This window comes from Syngnathus typhle, linkage group LG14, assembly GCF_033458585.1.
Source record: "Syngnathus typhle isolate RoL2023-S1 ecotype Sweden linkage group LG14, RoL_Styp_1.0, whole genome shotgun sequence".
NCBI lineage: Eukaryota > Metazoa > Chordata > Actinopteri > Syngnathiformes > Syngnathidae > Syngnathus > Syngnathus typhle.
In genome coordinates, this window is record NC_083751.1 from 5,039,236 (window position 1) to 5,057,345 (window position 18,110).

At 43.3% G+C, this 18,110-nt stretch overlaps 1 protein-coding gene across 1 annotated transcript; it reads right to left on the minus strand.

Moving 5' to 3' along the window:
• Nucleotides 1–6,380: 6,380 nt before the first annotated feature.
• rgmd (RGM domain family, member D) lies at nt 6,381–17,648 on the minus strand. Its single transcript, XM_061296547.1, has 5 exons — nt 17,465–17,648; nt 14,153–14,193; nt 12,343–12,491; nt 9,170–9,681; nt 6,381–7,625 (listed from the first exon to the last, which is right to left on the minus strand). The coding sequence occupies exons 2-5, from the start codon at nt 14,188–14,190 to the stop codon at nt 6,927–6,929; spliced, it is 1,398 nt and encodes a 465-aa protein (XP_061152531.1). The 5' UTR covers nt 14,191–14,193; nt 17,465–17,648; the 3' UTR covers nt 6,381–6,926.
• Nucleotides 17,649–18,110: the final 462 nt, after the last annotated feature.

The window sequence follows — 18,110 nt, forward strand, 5'->3', positions numbered from 1 at the left end:
GATGGTAATATTGATCAGATGGGGGGTGGGAGGGAGGGGAAGCGTAGACTATGCACCATCAATTATAACTGCCTTGATGGAGTTCACATTTCTCTCATGGTCGGCGGATGCATTTGTCCTTTCTGTCGTTTGTAGCAATATAGACGCCTCCAAATCAAATCGCTAATCCGACACGCTAGTGTTTGACTTTGCTAAGAAGAGTCTTGTGCACCTGCTTTTATTGAACCAAGCCTGACAGTGAGATTAGATCATTTGTGCTCATTTGCTGATGACAAGAATAAAAGGAAACAAAAAGCATTGACTTGTGAGGAAGTTTACATTGAGAAAACCCATAAAGTGTTGATTGGGTCCAATTATGGAGTCTCTTAAGGTGCGCTCCTGCATACTTAGATGGCAGCATGTATAAAGAGTCAACTACATGAGTTGTTGCCTTGCAACCAGCAGCTGCATTTTCTCCTCAGAGGATATAATGGCGCCGCGAGAGCTCGTACACAGCCCGGGCATTAGCAGCCTTAGGAGGTCAAATTAAGAGCAAAATGATCCATCAGTTAGACAGCGGCAGGCCTGGAGGTGGATCAGCCAACAGCTGCTGCAGACAAAACGAGCGCTTAGCATTAAGCGGCGGTCACGCATGGCCGCCATTTATCTAAACTCGCGTCAACGCATAGCCAAGATGCGTAAAGATGTGACTTCCGACATGAAATGGGATTTTAATTAGCTCTTTGCTTTTTCGATCAGTGCAAGTGCGTATGCGCGTGTGTGTTTAATCCATTGCGTATCTCCGTGAAGAAGCTTGACTTCTCTAATTGTTGCCTTTTTATTTCCCAGTTTATGGCTTATTTTGATTTATAAAGGGATATTTTTTGACATGGGAATTGCAGTCACTTAATACCATGTTTGCTATACTATCACTTAAAGAGCATCATTTGGCAAAATGATGTGGGTTTTTATTTCTAAAGTACTATATTGCCTCAAATAGGCGAGTTAGACCAGTATTTGTATTTTCATGGACAAACACGGTTCGCAAACTAGTTGAAATAGTGCCTCTGCTGGTTACAGTAAAGTAGTGCGCTTCATTTGACCTCAATTGTTTCAAGATGCAGTTAATCAATGATCCATGAATTCATAATGAATGCCAATGTCTAGTATTATTATAAAAATAAAAAAAAGGCAGCCCTCCTCCCAATAGACTTAAGTAAATAAACATCCTCACTCCATACATGAAGAAATACGGTATTTGAGTCATTATCTTTTTTTTTTTTGTAACATAACATTATGGGAAGTGGGTAAAGTAGATTTTAAGATCCCTGGTGAGTTCCTTATGCTGTCTGCTGTCAAATGATACTGTGATAGACGCCCTCCTTTTTTCTCCAGGCCAGACAAGACCTTATAAATCTTATAAAAAAAAAATGTTTTTTTTTTTTGTTGCTTGTGGGATTTTCTGCCATAGAGCGGTGTGAATTATTAAAATCAAATTAAATTTGGCCTTCACAACAGCTCGGTTAATGCAAATTAAAGACGCCAGCTGTGTGTGGCTGAAATGTAATGAGTTGAGGTGATGAGGCGGGTGGGGGGGGGGGCTGGTCTGGCAGACAAAATGGGACAAAAATGGAAAATGGAAACACAAATGATCACAGCGGAGAGGAGCAAGGAAATTATGGCAACACATCAATGTTGTCCTGGTGGAAGTGGAAAAGATCTTCTAAGACCAACCATTCTTAGAGGTCGAGCATGTTGGTGGCGTTTCCATTGCAATAATCTTAATTTCTCATCTCTTCATTCTTTCATATTTCACATCATCCGACTATTGTGCCCTTTCAATATCCGAGCATGCTCAATGGGGGGCTGGGTGGGTTTAAGATTATGACTTCTGGTACAACTTCTATAACGATACCGTTTGAATGCTAAGGATAGTAGCTTATTATGAATATGAGAATCTGTATATTATGAAAAATCAGCACAGGACCCTTTCTTTGTCGGGCTATAAGTGAGGGTTTGTTACGGGGGAGGGTCGGGCAGTTATGCTCTCTAAAGATAGGAATATTTTGGTTTGTCAGCACAAAGCAAAACTGAGTAAGACAAAGTCTCTGGAGTATACTTCCCCGACCTACAGAGGGCAATAGAGGCAACTCAGTACTATTATGTAATTGTGGAAGGGCAAACGCTGTTTACAGGTTGTATGTTTCCTCCTTTTGTTTCCTTTTTTTTTTTTCTTTTTAGAAATTAATTGCCACCTCTTTCTGTGGTGGTGTCAGTACAGCATGGATCAACTGACAGGGAAAAGCAGTATCTTTTTATATATATGCTATATTCAAGGGGTTAAAAAAAAGAAAAAAACACATGTTCTGTATTATTATTATTACTATGATTATGATTATTAGCCTGAGATACCAAACAAACATTCCCCCCCTGCCCTCGCTAAAATTTCTTAAAACTTGCTGCTTAGATGACTTCATATTAATGACTGATGATTAATGATTTTATAATTAATTATCAATCAAGTATGTAACTATTTATTTATTTATTTATGTATTTATTTATTTATGTATTTATTTATTTATTTGAGATTAATTTGCAGTCCAAGGTAAGACAAAGATGTGTATAAAAGTAAGGAAATGCTTATTGGGACTTTTATTTTTTCTCTCTTTCTCTCCTTTTTTTCCAATTTTACAATAAATTTAAAAAAATTCAAGTTGGATGTTTTTCTTGTGTGTTTGAGCAACTTGGAATGTGTGCATGTGTGTGAAATGCCACGCTGCACAGACAGGGAGTGCTGTTTCACAGATAATAGCTCCGCCCTAGGAACTTTAGGGGCGCTAAACCATCTGCCCATTGCCAGCCAGTCAGAATATCAATCATTCGCCACCTTACAATTGGTAATATTAGACACACAGTATTCATATTACATATATTTTATCAATATTTGTGAACACATCAGGCACTACAGTGAACATGGATGATGTCATTCCGCTCTTAAAGTAATAATCAGGTTACTGCTGATTGGGAGGCCCAAAAAGAAAAATGGCGTAGCGCAAATGGCTTACGAAATAAATTGTCCCAATTACTACAAAGTGTAGCTCTTGGTCAGCGTGCACATGAGGCAGTTCATCTTTATTACTATCACTTAATGAAAATCAATCCCCTCTTGATAAACTCTTATCTTCACGGCCTTTGCGCAGCCCCTCGTCTGGGGAGATCATAAATTAGGGTATAATGTTGCCTTTGTTGAGGGAGTGAATAGCAAATTGTCGTAACTTGGCGGGATTTATTATGCAGATGCTTAATTTCCCAGCACTTCCAGGGGGAAGGGTTGTTAAAAGTTTTGTGACTTGTATATAAATCCAAATAAAACACTAATACGGCCAGATGTTTATCTCCCGTGGAGGAGGTTACGTTATTGTTGCGGTTTGTTAGCGCTACGCTAAAACTGCATAAGCGAGGAAAATGTAGTGGCAGGTACAGATATTGGTATGGATCCATGGTTTGCGGCAGATGTGGAGAAATTATATCTCCAGGATTTCTTTTCCCATTTTTGTGATTTGGCTAACACTTCTTCATCGCCGTCCTCCCCTGTCATAGTTGCAAAGGAGCGCTTGATTTGACATGTAGGTCAGCAGCCACATTGTGTTATGAACCAGTAGGCGAGATATGTCCACTTGCTTGCTGTCACTTGGATTATTGGGCAGACCCAAGTCTGAGGTTGTAACGAGAGCCGCCGACACGGTCCAGAATGGCTTGAAAAATGAGTCCGGTCTCACTCAGTTCTGCCGCAGTGACCCACGTAACAAGGCACATAAGTTAAACGTCGTGTGCCAAGTGCAACAATCAGTGCATCATTAGGCAGGATGTTTGGGCAAGAAGGTTATCGAGGTCTTATGGCCATTATCGAGAGCTGCCCGACCGACAGAAGGTGATCATTTACTGGAAGGGCGGGAAAGGGGGGTGGGGGGGCAAACACAATCGCACGTGAACAGCCAAATGAGTTTACAAGCGCGCCTGACCAACAGCCTATGCAGCATTTAAGCTGCATGCTCCAGCATATTTTAACGCAACGTGCCGATCGTGATCCTGATACAAAGGTCTGACGGAATCGTTCCAGGGAAATGATGTTGAGAATTTCCCAGTTGAGAACAGGCTAGCAGATCTTTTTAAAGGAGGGCTGAGTTGCTTTGGGAACCAGCACAGCTAACTTTAATCAAGGCCAAACAAAGTTGGTTAAATTACCTTAAATTAAGTGTCATAGAAGTTGCATAATACTGTCTTGATAGGTCTGCCAAAATGTCAAATATGTATCATAAGCTCTTTTTTTTTTTTCTATTTCTGATTAGTAGTGATGTCATAGTTATAATTGAACAAAAAAAAAACACCAATTCAGCTAATTTAAAGACCACGGCGCGCCTAGCATTAGGGCAGCCATCAATCTGTCCATTATCAATCAAGGAGAAGACTCACACACGGTTATTTGTTTATCTTGCCAAGTGCTCTATTCATATCAAATTAATTTCCCCATTGAGAGTATCAATCACTCATGCTTTTTTTTTTCTACCGCTCACCTCATTAGCATGGTAATTGTCCTTGTTTACAAGGAAAGTCGAGGAAGCGTAGGTGAGCATTATAAAAGCGAAACTTGGACATTGAACCACATGCTGCTTCATGCAGACTAAACACCATAGTTTTGAAAATAAGACCATAAAATGAATGTGCATCCACTTCCCAAACTGGATCTATATTTTGCAACAATGGATCGGAACAACCTTATATGTACACGAGTTGTCAGAAACTTTCAACTGTATGCAGGAAAGAGGGAACGGCTCTCTCGTGGGTTTATGATGGCATTGTAATGGTGCTGCCTGTCACCTCAACACATGACATGAATCAAGACTAGGCCTGCAGCGCTTTTAAAAATAGCATCTGCCTTTTTTTTTTTTTCCTCCATCCTCTCCGCCGCAAACATTGCAGTCACTTCGCCGTGACACCGACGGCACAATCGTGAAATTCAAGAGCCAGTCACGAGTCAAGCGTGGCGCGTATCCGTACACTCACCTGGTGCATCCTCTTCAGAACAGCATCTGCGAGGTCCTTTAATGAAGTGCGATGACACATGTCAACGGCGTCATGTTCCGAATCCTCGCTCCGTAAAATTAAGCGGGACGTAAGGGGATTAAGTATGATGGCGTATATGACAAATCATGTTGCTCTCAGCTGACAATTTAAATTCATTCTGTCCGTGTCTTGCTAATTAGAACGCATGAATTGTTAATGTGTGCAGACTTACATTGCTAATGGTGCGACATGCCATGCATTTAATAGTTCGAAGGCCTCGTTCACACTGCAGGTAAATTAGATTTGTTACCCAGATGGCATCCTTGAGGGTTTACTGTCCACACGTGATCGATCACATTTGTTGCATCCGCGTATTACAACTGTGGTTTTGATCTATCAATAAAAACAAACGAAAAAATTCAAAAACAGGTTTGCAGGTGACTTTGCCTCTCAAAAGAACTTAAAAACAAGATGGGAATAAAAATAAAAATTGGATTTGCATCAGATCAAGTCATACTTGGAATTGTTTTTTTAATAACATGGCCAATTGGACATTGAGAATGAATATAAAACACAGAACAGGAAGTTCAAATAAAAAAGAATTGTAAAAAGTCAAGTTTAAAAAAAAAGTTATTTTGTGTTTGGTCATGTGACATTCACAAGTTGAGCCGTGATTGGTCGTTACCGGAGCGTTGCGGAACTGACGTCATTTTCAGGCGACATCATTTAGCAAAATGGCCGCCCTCGATATTTTTTTGGTCCTCTCAGAGTAAGACAAAAGAAAAGTAAAAGAAGAAAACAGTAATTACACATTGCTGTTGTGTTATAATTGTCTTTATGTGATGGCCTGACATGAAAAATTAGCATAATATATTTTGAGATAGAAAGGAGATACATCAATTCAGCTGTTGTCGATTTTCTTTTCTATGTACTTGGTGTGGCATTACACTCGCAATAAAACGTAAGTATCGTCAAATAATGAAAAATGTGCAGGTGGATTTTAAGATTTATTCTCAAGCTTTCCTCTCTTATGGACTGAGGACCCCACCAGGACGTAAACAGTACTGCAATGGTATTTTAAAGTTACATTTTACAAATTAAATTGTGTATAAAAAATCTTGAACATAACTGTGACTTTTCCGTCATCCATTTTAAAGCAGGAAATGCCAAGTCATGCTCACCCTGGAAAAAACGATATAGAAGGACGGAAGAGGACCACCCACTCCGAATGAATGACTCACTATGAAAATGTATGTATACTGACTCACACCTTCCAATTTTGCCGAATCTATTAATGTGTCTTTGTGTGTGCACGTGAGGTAGAAACAGGGAGACAATTTAGTGGGTGTAGAACACTTTAATATGTAAAATTACATAGGGAACAACACAGTTTATTTACTAAACTAGCCTACAGAACACAACAAATGTAACACAGTTAAAGAACTATACATCAGCCAATGTACACAATATGAAACACATATATACACTCTTTCAATATATTATTATATAAAGTTTTTTTTTTCTTAATCTTTAGAACTGGAAGCCAAACAGCTTGAAGAGGGAGTGCTTCACAAAATGACCAAATGCCTTACATGCGCTGTACAGTGGCTAGGTAGTTTTTACATATAGTTGTTGGAGCTTGTGTATTTCGCATGCCATATTGTGAAAAAACATTTAAATACACAAAACATGCTGTTGATATTGTGACCGTAAGTGCTGTTGCTACAACTGGAGAAACTGCACGGTATGATAAAGATGAAGTGGGATTTTTATATTTACAAAAAAAAAAACCTTGGTCACTCTTTCCTCAAGCTGGTGATGCTTCCACCTGTCTTTTTCGTACGTTTTACACACATAAACATATTTAGATTTTTTATTTTATTTTACAAAAGCAGCACAATGAGGAGTAGGAGTGTGAGAACAGAAGCCGAGCCGTTGACCGCTACCGTCTGTGACGCCCCTCGGTTGTACAGACGCGGACTCCTCGGGGAGTTCTGCTTGAGTTTGCTGGGCGGTAGCGCTTTTAAATCCTCCAAAGCGCCGTATGCCGCCATGGAGAACTCCGGATCTCCCGTGGTCAGCAAGTCAAATACGCAGGACTGAAAGTAAACGTCCTCCACCTGCAGAGTCTCTCGGCACTTGGCCGTGGCTCTTTCCACCGTGTAGACCTGGTGAGGGGGTCGCAGCGGACCCAACTCGGTGGAGGCGCCCGGCTGCTGCCGGTGCTGCTGGCTCTGGCGACCCAGCGTGTGCTCCTTGATGAGCTCATTTCGCGGGCAGCCGTGCAGGCAGAGCTGCAAGCCGCCATTGTCCTCGGAAAAGTCCAGCGTGTCCTCGGGCATGCGGATGGCGAAGGTCAGGTAGCTGCCCACACGCCGCACGATGATGGACGTGCCAATGTAGCGCGCTTGGATTTTCACTTGACGGCCCGTTCCGGAGCCGCCGCGCTCCGTGATGGTCAGGCTCCCGCTCTCACCACCGCTGCGAGTGCCGTCCTGAAAGGCCATCGGAAGGTCATCCGTGGTGGCCTGGTATACTTTCTGGTCCGTGCAGCCGTGATATGACTTGAAGATGACAGTGATCTGGAAACAGGAAAAAAACAAAAACAATTATAGCTGCGGCAATTAAACAAATATTTAGAATAAATTAATTACAAAAAAATGTCAAAGCAAAAGGAGGAAAGACTTTACAGTGTACTCATTTAGATATTTAGTGGCTCGAGCAGCAATAGTTTAATTAGGGTCTTTATTCCTGTCCTCTGGCCCAAATAAAATCTCAGCACCCAAACCACTCAAATTAGTTAGTTGCCCGTTGCATAATTTTGTCATAAATTCTAAATGTTTAAATAGAGGGACTGACCCTCACGGGGAAAAAAAACAAGGTTGCCCCACCTTTGTCCTAAATCAATGAAATGCAAGACCTTGGTGACCACACGGTGGCAGCAGAGAACCAAACATGTAAATCCAATTGGCTACACCCTTCCATTCATTTGGCCCCAACTTTTAAAAACAGTGACCAGCATGTTATATGAGCCACTATTTTTTCTTTTCCACCCAGTCAGACTGTAGTGCCCGCATTGGTACGAGCGGTGACAGTGATTTGTATTCTGGCTGAGCACTAAAAAACGAAATAAACAAATCCAGAGCTCCCAAAGCGGCCATTTTCTTTCTAAGTACCTGACAAAGCGCCCGCCTCTGTTACGTTTACACTTTTGGAAGGGTTACTGTACAATGATTGATGATTTCCTGTTTCAAGTCTGGCAAGTTGGAACCAACTCAGAATAGTGGCAATGCGGGTAGTGGCAGAGATACACCTCCCCTCACTTTCAGTTCGCTTAAGGCTTGAAAAAACAAACACATACAAAGACAAATAGTACGAGGTTTGCCCAAGAATAAATAGGTGTACAAAGAGTACATGCGAATGTCATTTTGAAATAAATCCATATGGATCTGGAACTTTATGTCCAGTATATCTCCACGTTGAGCTTGGTGTATTTCAGAAAGTTTGGTTCCGCTGAAATTGGGATAGTTCTTTCAGCAATTTCGCCATTTTGCAATTTCTCTTTTATTTTTCCACATTGTTCCATATTTACACAAAAAGTGCCAGGCTAATTACTTGACCAGAAGGGTGACAAAAACATTCCAGATTGCAGCGGTGGAGAATGTTTGAGTGAGCGTTAATCACTACCATATGACCACCCATGTGTTAAAGGTAGAGCGCTCAAGCATGTCAGTGATTCAACACCGGTGAAGGACTCTCCTTCCTCTCCCTTCCCCCTCGTTTCTCTCTCTTTCTTTCCTTCTTTCTTTCTTTCTGCCCCCTCATAGATCTGAGGCCGCTCCGACACGGCAGGAATGCCGAGGAGACTCGAGAGGCACCGTGGAATGACGATTAACTTCACATGTTTTGGTGCCTTATGGTGAGGCTTGAGCTAGCATGCTGATGGTCCACATTTTAGACACCATGCTAGGTAGGATTTTGGATCAAGGTTTCTACATGTCTTCGATTAACTATTGGGAAACTATATGAAGTGAGTTGAAGTGTTTCATGCAGTACTCTGCTGCTGTTTTATGGCATTTATTGGCAGTTGTGTTTTTTTTCTTCATAGCACACTGATTGTCCTTACCTTGCTGGTGGCAGTGGCGCTGGAGCCAAGGACCACGGGGACGTTGGTCACCTGCACGGACAGGAAGCGGTTGTCGATCAGAGGCCACGCCCCTTCCACTTTGCAGGTTTGAAACTCGTCCCGGAAAGTCCGTAGGTGAGGGTCTCCGAATAATCCACAATGGGCGTACTTCTTCTGCGGGCCGCCAGAACCGGCGGCGAGAACCCGGTTCTCGTAGTTGCACAGCTCCGACACGGCCGGCCGGGACGTGCTGGGGACCTTGGCGGAGGACGTGGGTCCGTCGCTGGAGCAGTTGTGCTGAGAGAATAGCTCCTTGATGCGGAAGACGGCCGAATGGTAGACCAGGTCACCGCGGCAGCTGCGGGCCTGCCGGCGGGTGCACAGGGCGTAGGCCCGCAGCGCGATGCAGTAGTCCACGTCGAGCGGAGCGTCCTCCTGCAGGCCGTTTGAAGGTGAGGTGGCCGCCACGTACTCTGCATTGCAGCGTTGGATGCGACACTGCTGACAGTAGGCTGGGAAACAAAAGCAGGAAAGATATAACCAAGATATCCGTGATCATCCTCCTTTATAAATGTCTTAAATTATATCTTCGTTTGCTCATGCACCTTCAACTTCCAACTTTAAAAAAAACAACTCCAACTTCCCCAAAATCAACAGAATTACTATGCCCACCTGATCAGTACAATGCACCTGGCGCCCACAGTGAAAAGTTTCCACGATCACCATCAAGTCATTAAAGCCTGAGCCGGCAAGTTTCCAAATGCTCCCTCTTTAAACAGCCTTCAGTGTTAGAGGGAAACCCACCTGTGTTGGTTAGCCTGAGGCTGTTGAACGTGGTTTGGCTGCTGCGGGGATATTTGAGGTCCATTAAACTGCAGTACACGACGGGCACACCAAGTTTGGCGTATGGTGGGCAGATAACGCGAGGGATATCACTTCGAGCCACGCTGTTTGGGAACTTGCACTCGTCAAATTGGAGTCTTAGAGAAAAATGGGCCATCTTATGGGAGTATGGAATCGTTTCAAGGAATCCGAAATGCTGCCCAGACATCTGTCACTCATTGAAGTGACTCAACAGCTCCTCTGCTGGTTTCAGCAAAGTAGTGCAACATCATTTTGCCTCTGTCAAGACAATCAATTCTAAACAAATTGAAATTTAAGTCAGTAAGTCAGTCATCATTCTCTGACAAATTAATGTCACAACGTTAAAAAATGAATCCACCCTTGGCCAATGCATCAATCTCCAACATATTAAAAAGACTACAATGAAAAATAGAGTAAATAAGATTGCGCAAGTCAAATTCTACAGGCTATTTTTATGATCAGTGATCAATTATGTCATCAGTTCCCACCTAAAGTCACATCTTGGACAAGACACTATCAAGTCTGTCCATGGGAATTTTTCTCACCACCAGCTCTTCCCTTTCACAGAGGTGTGACTCTGTGTGTGCGTGTGGGGGGGGGGTAGATGATTAATGCACGTCACCGCCATGGCACTTCAACACTAGCCCTGATAAAACAGAGATGCGGCGAAGGAGGTCAAGCTGGAGGCATTCAACATCCCTCCTTGGAATTCCAACCAGCCTCTGCCGCCTCATATCGGGGTCAGCGGAGTCTGCCCTGATTGACACCTTCTGACAATCACCGCCATGAGAAACCATCAGCTTCGATTCATGCCCCCCATCAAACAGTCACACAAGCTTCATCTGGTACAAGTGTGAGGATTAGTTTACGATGAGGATGTGTTGTTTTAAAAGCAGATGTTTACCAACCTAATATTGTCATTTCTGCGGTCACAATGTGGCATGGAATAATCACAGAGATGGGAATGATCACCGATTAACCAGTCATTAAAACAAAGTGTCAAAATTGCTGATTAATCACACTTTGAAGCAATGAAGGCAAAATGATGTGCTCCACTTGGCTGCAACCAGCAGACTGTTTATTCAATCTCAGCCTGTTTTTCTTGATTAAGAAAGCAAAGATGATGTTGGGGCTCATCCCCACACCTCAGCTTAGGCAAACCTCTAATCAATATGTCAAAGTATGATATACATATCCTATCCATTTACAACACCACCATACAAATACATATGTACAGTAACAGAAAAAAGCAATTTACCACTAAAAAGAATCATTTGGCCAATTTCTTAAGGAAATTTGGAAGAATGCACGCATCTAAATGATTTGCACAACTTTCCCACAGACTTTCTTTTAATACCATGTTAAACTCTAATACTTGCTGAAGCAAAAATAAAAACATCATTTCTACTTTGACCCATTTCAACCTGTAAGACTTTTTTTTAGGGGGGGGGGGGGGGGGGGTCAAAAAAATTAATATAAACTTTTCAAATTCTCAACAGAAGGCAATGAGTTTTCTTTTTCTAAAAAAACAAAAAAGAAATTTGCATCTTTATCCCAGCGACACACGGCTTTGTGGTTAGGTAGCGGTTTGGTTTCTCGTGTGGTGCCAAATAGCTCCACACTGGACACCGCTTCCCCTCAACGCCCCCCCCCCCCCCCCCCCCCTCTCCTGGCAGCTAATAAAGTTGATAACTCGAGCACAAAACACCGTCCGTGCAACTTGCTTCGACGACCAAGTAAATATAAACATTCAACTGGTGACTTGTGACCAAAAAAAATACACATTTTCTCTTTGAATTCGCCTCCTTTTCTGCCCTCAAAATGTCAACTCCCCCCCCCCCCCTACTGCCGTGAGCGACCCTAAAGCTAGCAGCTAACGACAACAAAAATCCGCTAAATTGGGTTTTAAGTTAAACAACGGCATTAATGATCAGATAAGCACTGTGGGTTGTTAAAAGATGCTGTGCTTTATTTTAGAGGATTTAATGTTGTTTGAAAGGGGGGGGGGGCAAGTTGAGTTCAATCACAGTGCTTGGCTAGCAAAGGGTACTTTGTCCCCACGGTGGGCTCAACAAGTTTTATTACCCCGTCCCCCTTTCGATTGTTTAACGCAACGAATTAAACTAGTTGCACGTCAGCGAAACGTGAGCAAGTTAGAGCACAAGATCGCATGGAAAACATTCCAAAGTTTTTGTTCCACCTCCCGGTGGTCCGACTGAGCGCAGCGCAGCTCCGCACGGGGAGGGGAACAACACGCATTTGTCCGCCGGCTCGCTCGCACGCACGCACGCACGCATGCACCACTTTACCTGGTGGATAGAGCAGCGAAATGACAACCATCGTCAGCGTTACACAGTCCCAAAGCTGCAGCTTAGCCGTGATCTGAGGTCCGCTTCTCCCCATGCCAATCCATTCAGTTAGAATGGAGTTGCTCGGCTGCTTCTCATCGACGCTGCGGCTGCGGGGGGAAATCAGAGCAACATTCGTCTGTCTCCCTCCCCAAGCGCTGTCATTCAAAAGGGGCCCCTGTGTTCGGGGCGGTTCTGCGGGGAGGGGTTTCGAGTGGAGACTGAGGGGCCCGAGATGATGGCTGGCCAATGGAAGACGATGTTTTCTAACTGGCCACTTTATATTTACATGCAGTGGCAATTTAGTTGAGGACGTTTTGCAAAAGTGTTTTGTGGTGTGAGATGATAATTGCTGAATCAATTTGTCGAGCAGAGGTGGGCAGAGAAGCCAAACATTGTACTTTCGAACTCCAGTAAAAGTCCAAATATTTCCTTAAGCGACAGCACTTTTGTTGATATATTTCATACACAAGGCAACTCAATGCATTTTGCTTTACGCTGCAGAGTTTGAAGCATTTTGGGGGGCATCTGTTCTATCTGCCCCACCTCCTGAAGACAACTGTTGGTGTGTTTTCAGGCCAGGAGGCTATCACCTGTTGTTTTCTCACTCATGGTGGTGCTTCTGTGACAGTTGTGGGTGCAAACTAACACATTCTATCGAACTCGGCTTCCATAAAACTTTTTATGGTGTTGGAAGTATGACTTGCTTGTCGGGATTGAAGGACAACTGCCGTTTTTTTTTCTCATGATCAAAATTGATTCGTTATCTTATATAGGATTGTTTTATCTATCCAACATGGGTGCTATCTATTATTGTGGCTCGAGAGAGAAAAAACAGTCAAATGCTCAAGTAGACGATTTTTTCCTCACTGCAGTTTTTTTGAGCACCATTAGTTTTTCCATGACTTTTTCAGCAAGCGACTTGCATGTTACTTTTTCCCTTTTGTGGCCAACTTTCCAACTCTCTCTCTTTCTCTCACTCCTTCACCGACACTTCATCTTTCATTTGCACAGCTGCCATGAGGCCGGACCATCTGCAAAGACACGGCCACTCGAGCCTTCAGCCCTCACCTGGGACGCGCTGTGGGCTATTTGAGCCACGCGAGGCAAGAATCCGAATTACCTTATTAAACGTTAGCGTTATGAAAAGCCCAACAGTTTCATAATTGTTTGTATTTTTTTTCAATTCAAATTGGATTAAAAGTTAATGTGTTGGTTTTGGTGCAGCTGGAACATTTGGGCCTGCTGACTTTATGAGAGAGAGGAGAAGTGAACCCAGACAGTTGCTGGATCACTGCGTCTTCTGTACACATGCCGGCCCCTCCGGCCGCACAATTGTGTGATTCAGGTGGCCTGTCAGCCCTGTGAAAGGTCTTGACGGGCCCATGTTGATGTGGGGCTGATGTATAGAGTGTAGGGGGGGGTGGACGAAGACAGCTCAACCCAAGTGGAACATTTGGATTGTTCTGAGCTACAAGGACCCCTGTCACACAGGACCCAGTGTGCCAAGTTTATTCCCCGGAGAGCTCAGCTTTACTCTGTTTGCTCAGCTAATTTTGGGGCCAGCGCTCTTGATGGGCTGAATTCTGACATTTTAGATCCACCTAAATCACATTGAGTAGCATTGAAATCATTTTTTAAATTTGCCATTTTTAAAAGTAACATTCACTTTTGCCTTATGTGTCACTTTGGATTTTTAGATGAAACTGTTTCTGACTTTTCGGAGCTTGGGTTAATCTCGCGGAGCAGTCTAAAATGCAACCCAACTCACCTGCTACGCTCTTCGTCCTCTTGACCAGCTGACTGCATTTCCTAAAACCATGGTTTGTTTCAGATTAAAAAAGTTGGATATGCAATGTTTCTTTTATTATTCACTTATTATGCATAAGTGTGAGACAAAATCACATACAACATTCAATATAAGGCATATTAGAAGGAAAATTATTCAAGATAATCATCCTTTTAATGTGTGCAAATGTTTCCCTCAGGTCTCGATAGAGCGGCAAAATTAAATTTCCAGAGCAGAACATCCGTAACCTGGAGAGCTACTAATGAATGCGAGACTGATGATCAGTGAAGCAAACAGCTAATTGATCCAGGTGGATGGTAAGGATGACTTCAACACATGAAAGGAAGTCCCGGACTGCCTGTCAGACTTGATGTGAGGAGAAAGACCTCTTTCTTTTGCCATGTTTCCTCATGAGCAGATTGCATTGCGAGACTCGGAAAATAGCAACTCTGAAGAAAACTACTTTTAGTAACAAATTGTAATCACTTCTAGAGACATATAAGCACGGGAGAGAAGTTTCAAAAACTAGTGAGAATGTCGAGTGAAGCGAGAAGGAATAGGGGGATGGGTGGAGGAATGGGTGGGTGGGGTGTAGAAAGGGGGGGGGGGGTTGAAGGATTGGGTTTCCTCTGACTGTGTGTCTGGGCTGCTCCACATGTTCCTCATTACGGTCCTCACACTGTGGGACCAGTTCCGCGCCGGGATGCTTGTTTTTGTTATTAGGCCCAGTGTGCTGCGGTCTGGTGGCCAGACCCCGAAAAGCACCGCCGGCTCGGGACTGTCACAACGTGCAACTGTTAGTTACGTGCAGTATCTCCACCGGTGCCCCTAAATAGTGTTTATACACATAGCGGCTGGTGTGTTTATTTGCTGCACTGTGGATTGGTCAAGCTTTTGCTTGTATACACTTGCAGAGTGATAGTAAGCAATATTGTTAGTATGAAGACAGGACAATACTCAATTCTTGAGCTATCACCAATACCAAGTACCGATACGGACACATACAATTTCCCTAAAAACAATTGACAGATCATTTTAAAGTTACGAGTATACCGATACCTTGAAATAAGGCTGATACCAATACCTGGTATTGGTACTCGCCCATCCCTATTTAAAACTAAATATATAAATCTTTAAAAAAAACAACTACTACATTTCTACACAGTTGAGAGAATGATGACATGCCCCTATAGGTGCTGCTGTTTTTGTTAGCAGCAGTTATAATTTTTTCTTTTTTTATGATGACAACATTTCTGCTCAATTGTACATAACTGACCTGTTTGCTGTACCGTGCGTTTACACGTCCGCTTAAACCTTCAACAATATTGTTTAGCAGGAAATGCAATGTTTACAAAGTGATAAAAATGGAAATTGTCTCAGGAAATTGTTGATCTGTCACGCTTCCGACGCTTTGCTCTATTTCATGCTCATCCAGAGCCGTCAACTCCAAGGCGTGTCACGTCCCTGCCGCCGGGCCGACATCAGAGATCGCAATCGGCGCGCAGCACGCGCGCAGCCTTTGCCGCCTCAGCAATAAGACGACACACTTATTGAATTTCAAACAGGAAGCAAACCAATTGGGCTGTTTTGTTTGTTTCAGAGAACCTCTCTCTGAAATGAAAACAGCTGAGACCAGAAATGAGATAGAAGGTTCAGAAAGTGAGTGTGTGTCAGTCTGGTTCGGGTCTCTCGCCTGTCGAGGAGATCTCTTATCTCGGCAGAGATAAGCGCTACCGCGGTGTGAATGCATACGGGCCGAGGGTGATAGCATCTCCTCTCGAGGATCCCGCTTGCAGGACCCCGAATGATAGCTGACAGCACACTCGAGGGATGGGAGAGGGGGGGGGGTGGGGGGGGTTGAAAGCAGTTTGTTTGCACTCTTAACGTGGGCCTTGTGCAAACAACAATTATCACATGTAAATCTGCTCAAACCCGATACTCTCATTGAATTACTTTTATATTAAAACGTTAGAACCTTTTGCGTGTCTAGCATATAACAACAAGGAGTCGGCAGATAGCACAGAAGCTAACATGTCTGTACTTGGTAAAACAGATTCGCGAGAGTCCTATCAAGCCAACGAGAATTTGAACAAAATTAGGAAGTAGAAATCAATTTGGGGCACTTGACTGTATTTCTTCTGCTTTTCTAGCAATCACATTCAAGTGACTCTTCCTCTCACTCCATTTTCCTTTCCGCAGACAAACTGTTGACACGGCTTCAAGCTCCATGCACGTGAATAGACAGTCAACTGACAAGGTAACCCTAGCTCTGAGGTCATGGGGTCACGTGGCCCTGATGAGGGATGATGGGTCAAATAAATGGCGAGTGGGGACGGGAGGGGATTTTCAGGCCCATTTGAACTTTGACCCCTTTGTGTTTGTGTGCATGTGTTTTGATGGTTACGTTCCCCCTTGATATTGAATCCTTCAATGTCAGTCTAATCCAAAAACTCTCTTTTTAGGCTACCAAATCTACAGAAAACTGTTGAGATAATACAATGGAACCTTCAAAATGAAACCCCATAAAAATAAAAATAAAAAGCGACGCATGAAGTGGGAGATCGCTTCGTGTGCCTGGGAGGTGAGTCTTTCCACACTCGGTTGTTTTTGTCATAGATGTCAACTATTGACATTTTAGACAGAGTGTACTGACCACCCAGGAATGAGAGGCTACGTTGCAATTAGTGTGATTTAAGCAGTGGTTATTTTCTCACTCTTTAGTGTAATGTGCATTTGTTACAATATGAGTAAGGTGAGTAAACCCGATCTGTAGTTAGCGCTCAACACTTGGTATTATTTCTGCCCCGGCCCACCCAGATAACAAGCCCGCACCACAAATAGATGGGCAGACAATAACTCATTGCAGCATACACGTATATTTAGCTGCTTTAATCTCGAAAACTTTTCGCCCGAGAAGGCATTCGGGGAATGTTACCTCGAGCTTGAATTGGTTTTAGGATGTTAAATGCGGAGGAACGTGGCAAGCGTGCGTGGCATTACCTGCCAGCTTGACTCAGTGGGATGCACTCAGACATGTTAGAGGGTGAATGAACCAAGGAAAACTAGGAAATGTATTTTATTACTTTTATTGGAAGAAAAAAACTCAATGTACAGCTCATGTGTGGAAAATTCACTACAGATAAAACATATAGTTTGCTACTCTCTTAAAGGATAGTTTGTTGTTTCCCGTTTTTACATGGGATTTCTTTTTATTGAAAAAGGCCATTCAAAGCTCATCAGCGACTAATCGGTATAGCATTCTCAGATGTAACGCGGAGAAAGAAGACAACTTACCTTCAGAGTCGTATGCGAGTTGAAGCGCCGCTTCCCTTGAATTGGCAGACACCGTTGGCACCTCGTTCCCCGACAACCTCAGTTGGCCGACTAAGTAGTGGGACGGCGACGGGGACAGATAGCCATTGGAATCAAAGCACATGACAGCAGCTGTCTGTTTCAAGAATCGGCACTTTGATTAGAGTAGGGATGCTAGTGAGCGATGAGGGCTAATTCCAACATATCTGGGTTGGGCGCTTTGTTTGCACCCAATGGAAAAAAGATTGAAGCACATTAATCAGATCAGCACATGCTTGCAAACAACAGAGCGTGTGCATGTGCGTTTGTGTGCGCACACACGGCTACATTTGTGCTTCTTGGATTTATAAATGATTGGAAGGCTTGAAAGCATATGTCACTTTTGGAAAGCGTCCTTGTATTCTCTACGAATTCCATCGGACAAACGGAGGAGCGCAATGCATGGCCGGCTCCAGTATAAGCCGAGCATGTGTGCAACGTGAATGAGAGGTCTGTCTGCTGATCCGCAGCCAACCTCCAAGCCCCGCCTCCATTTGTATCTTGGCTTTTATAGCATTTTTTATATATTTGTACCCTTTGGAAACAAACCCAAACATAGCCCCAAACACACAAAAGCTATAAAAAGTGG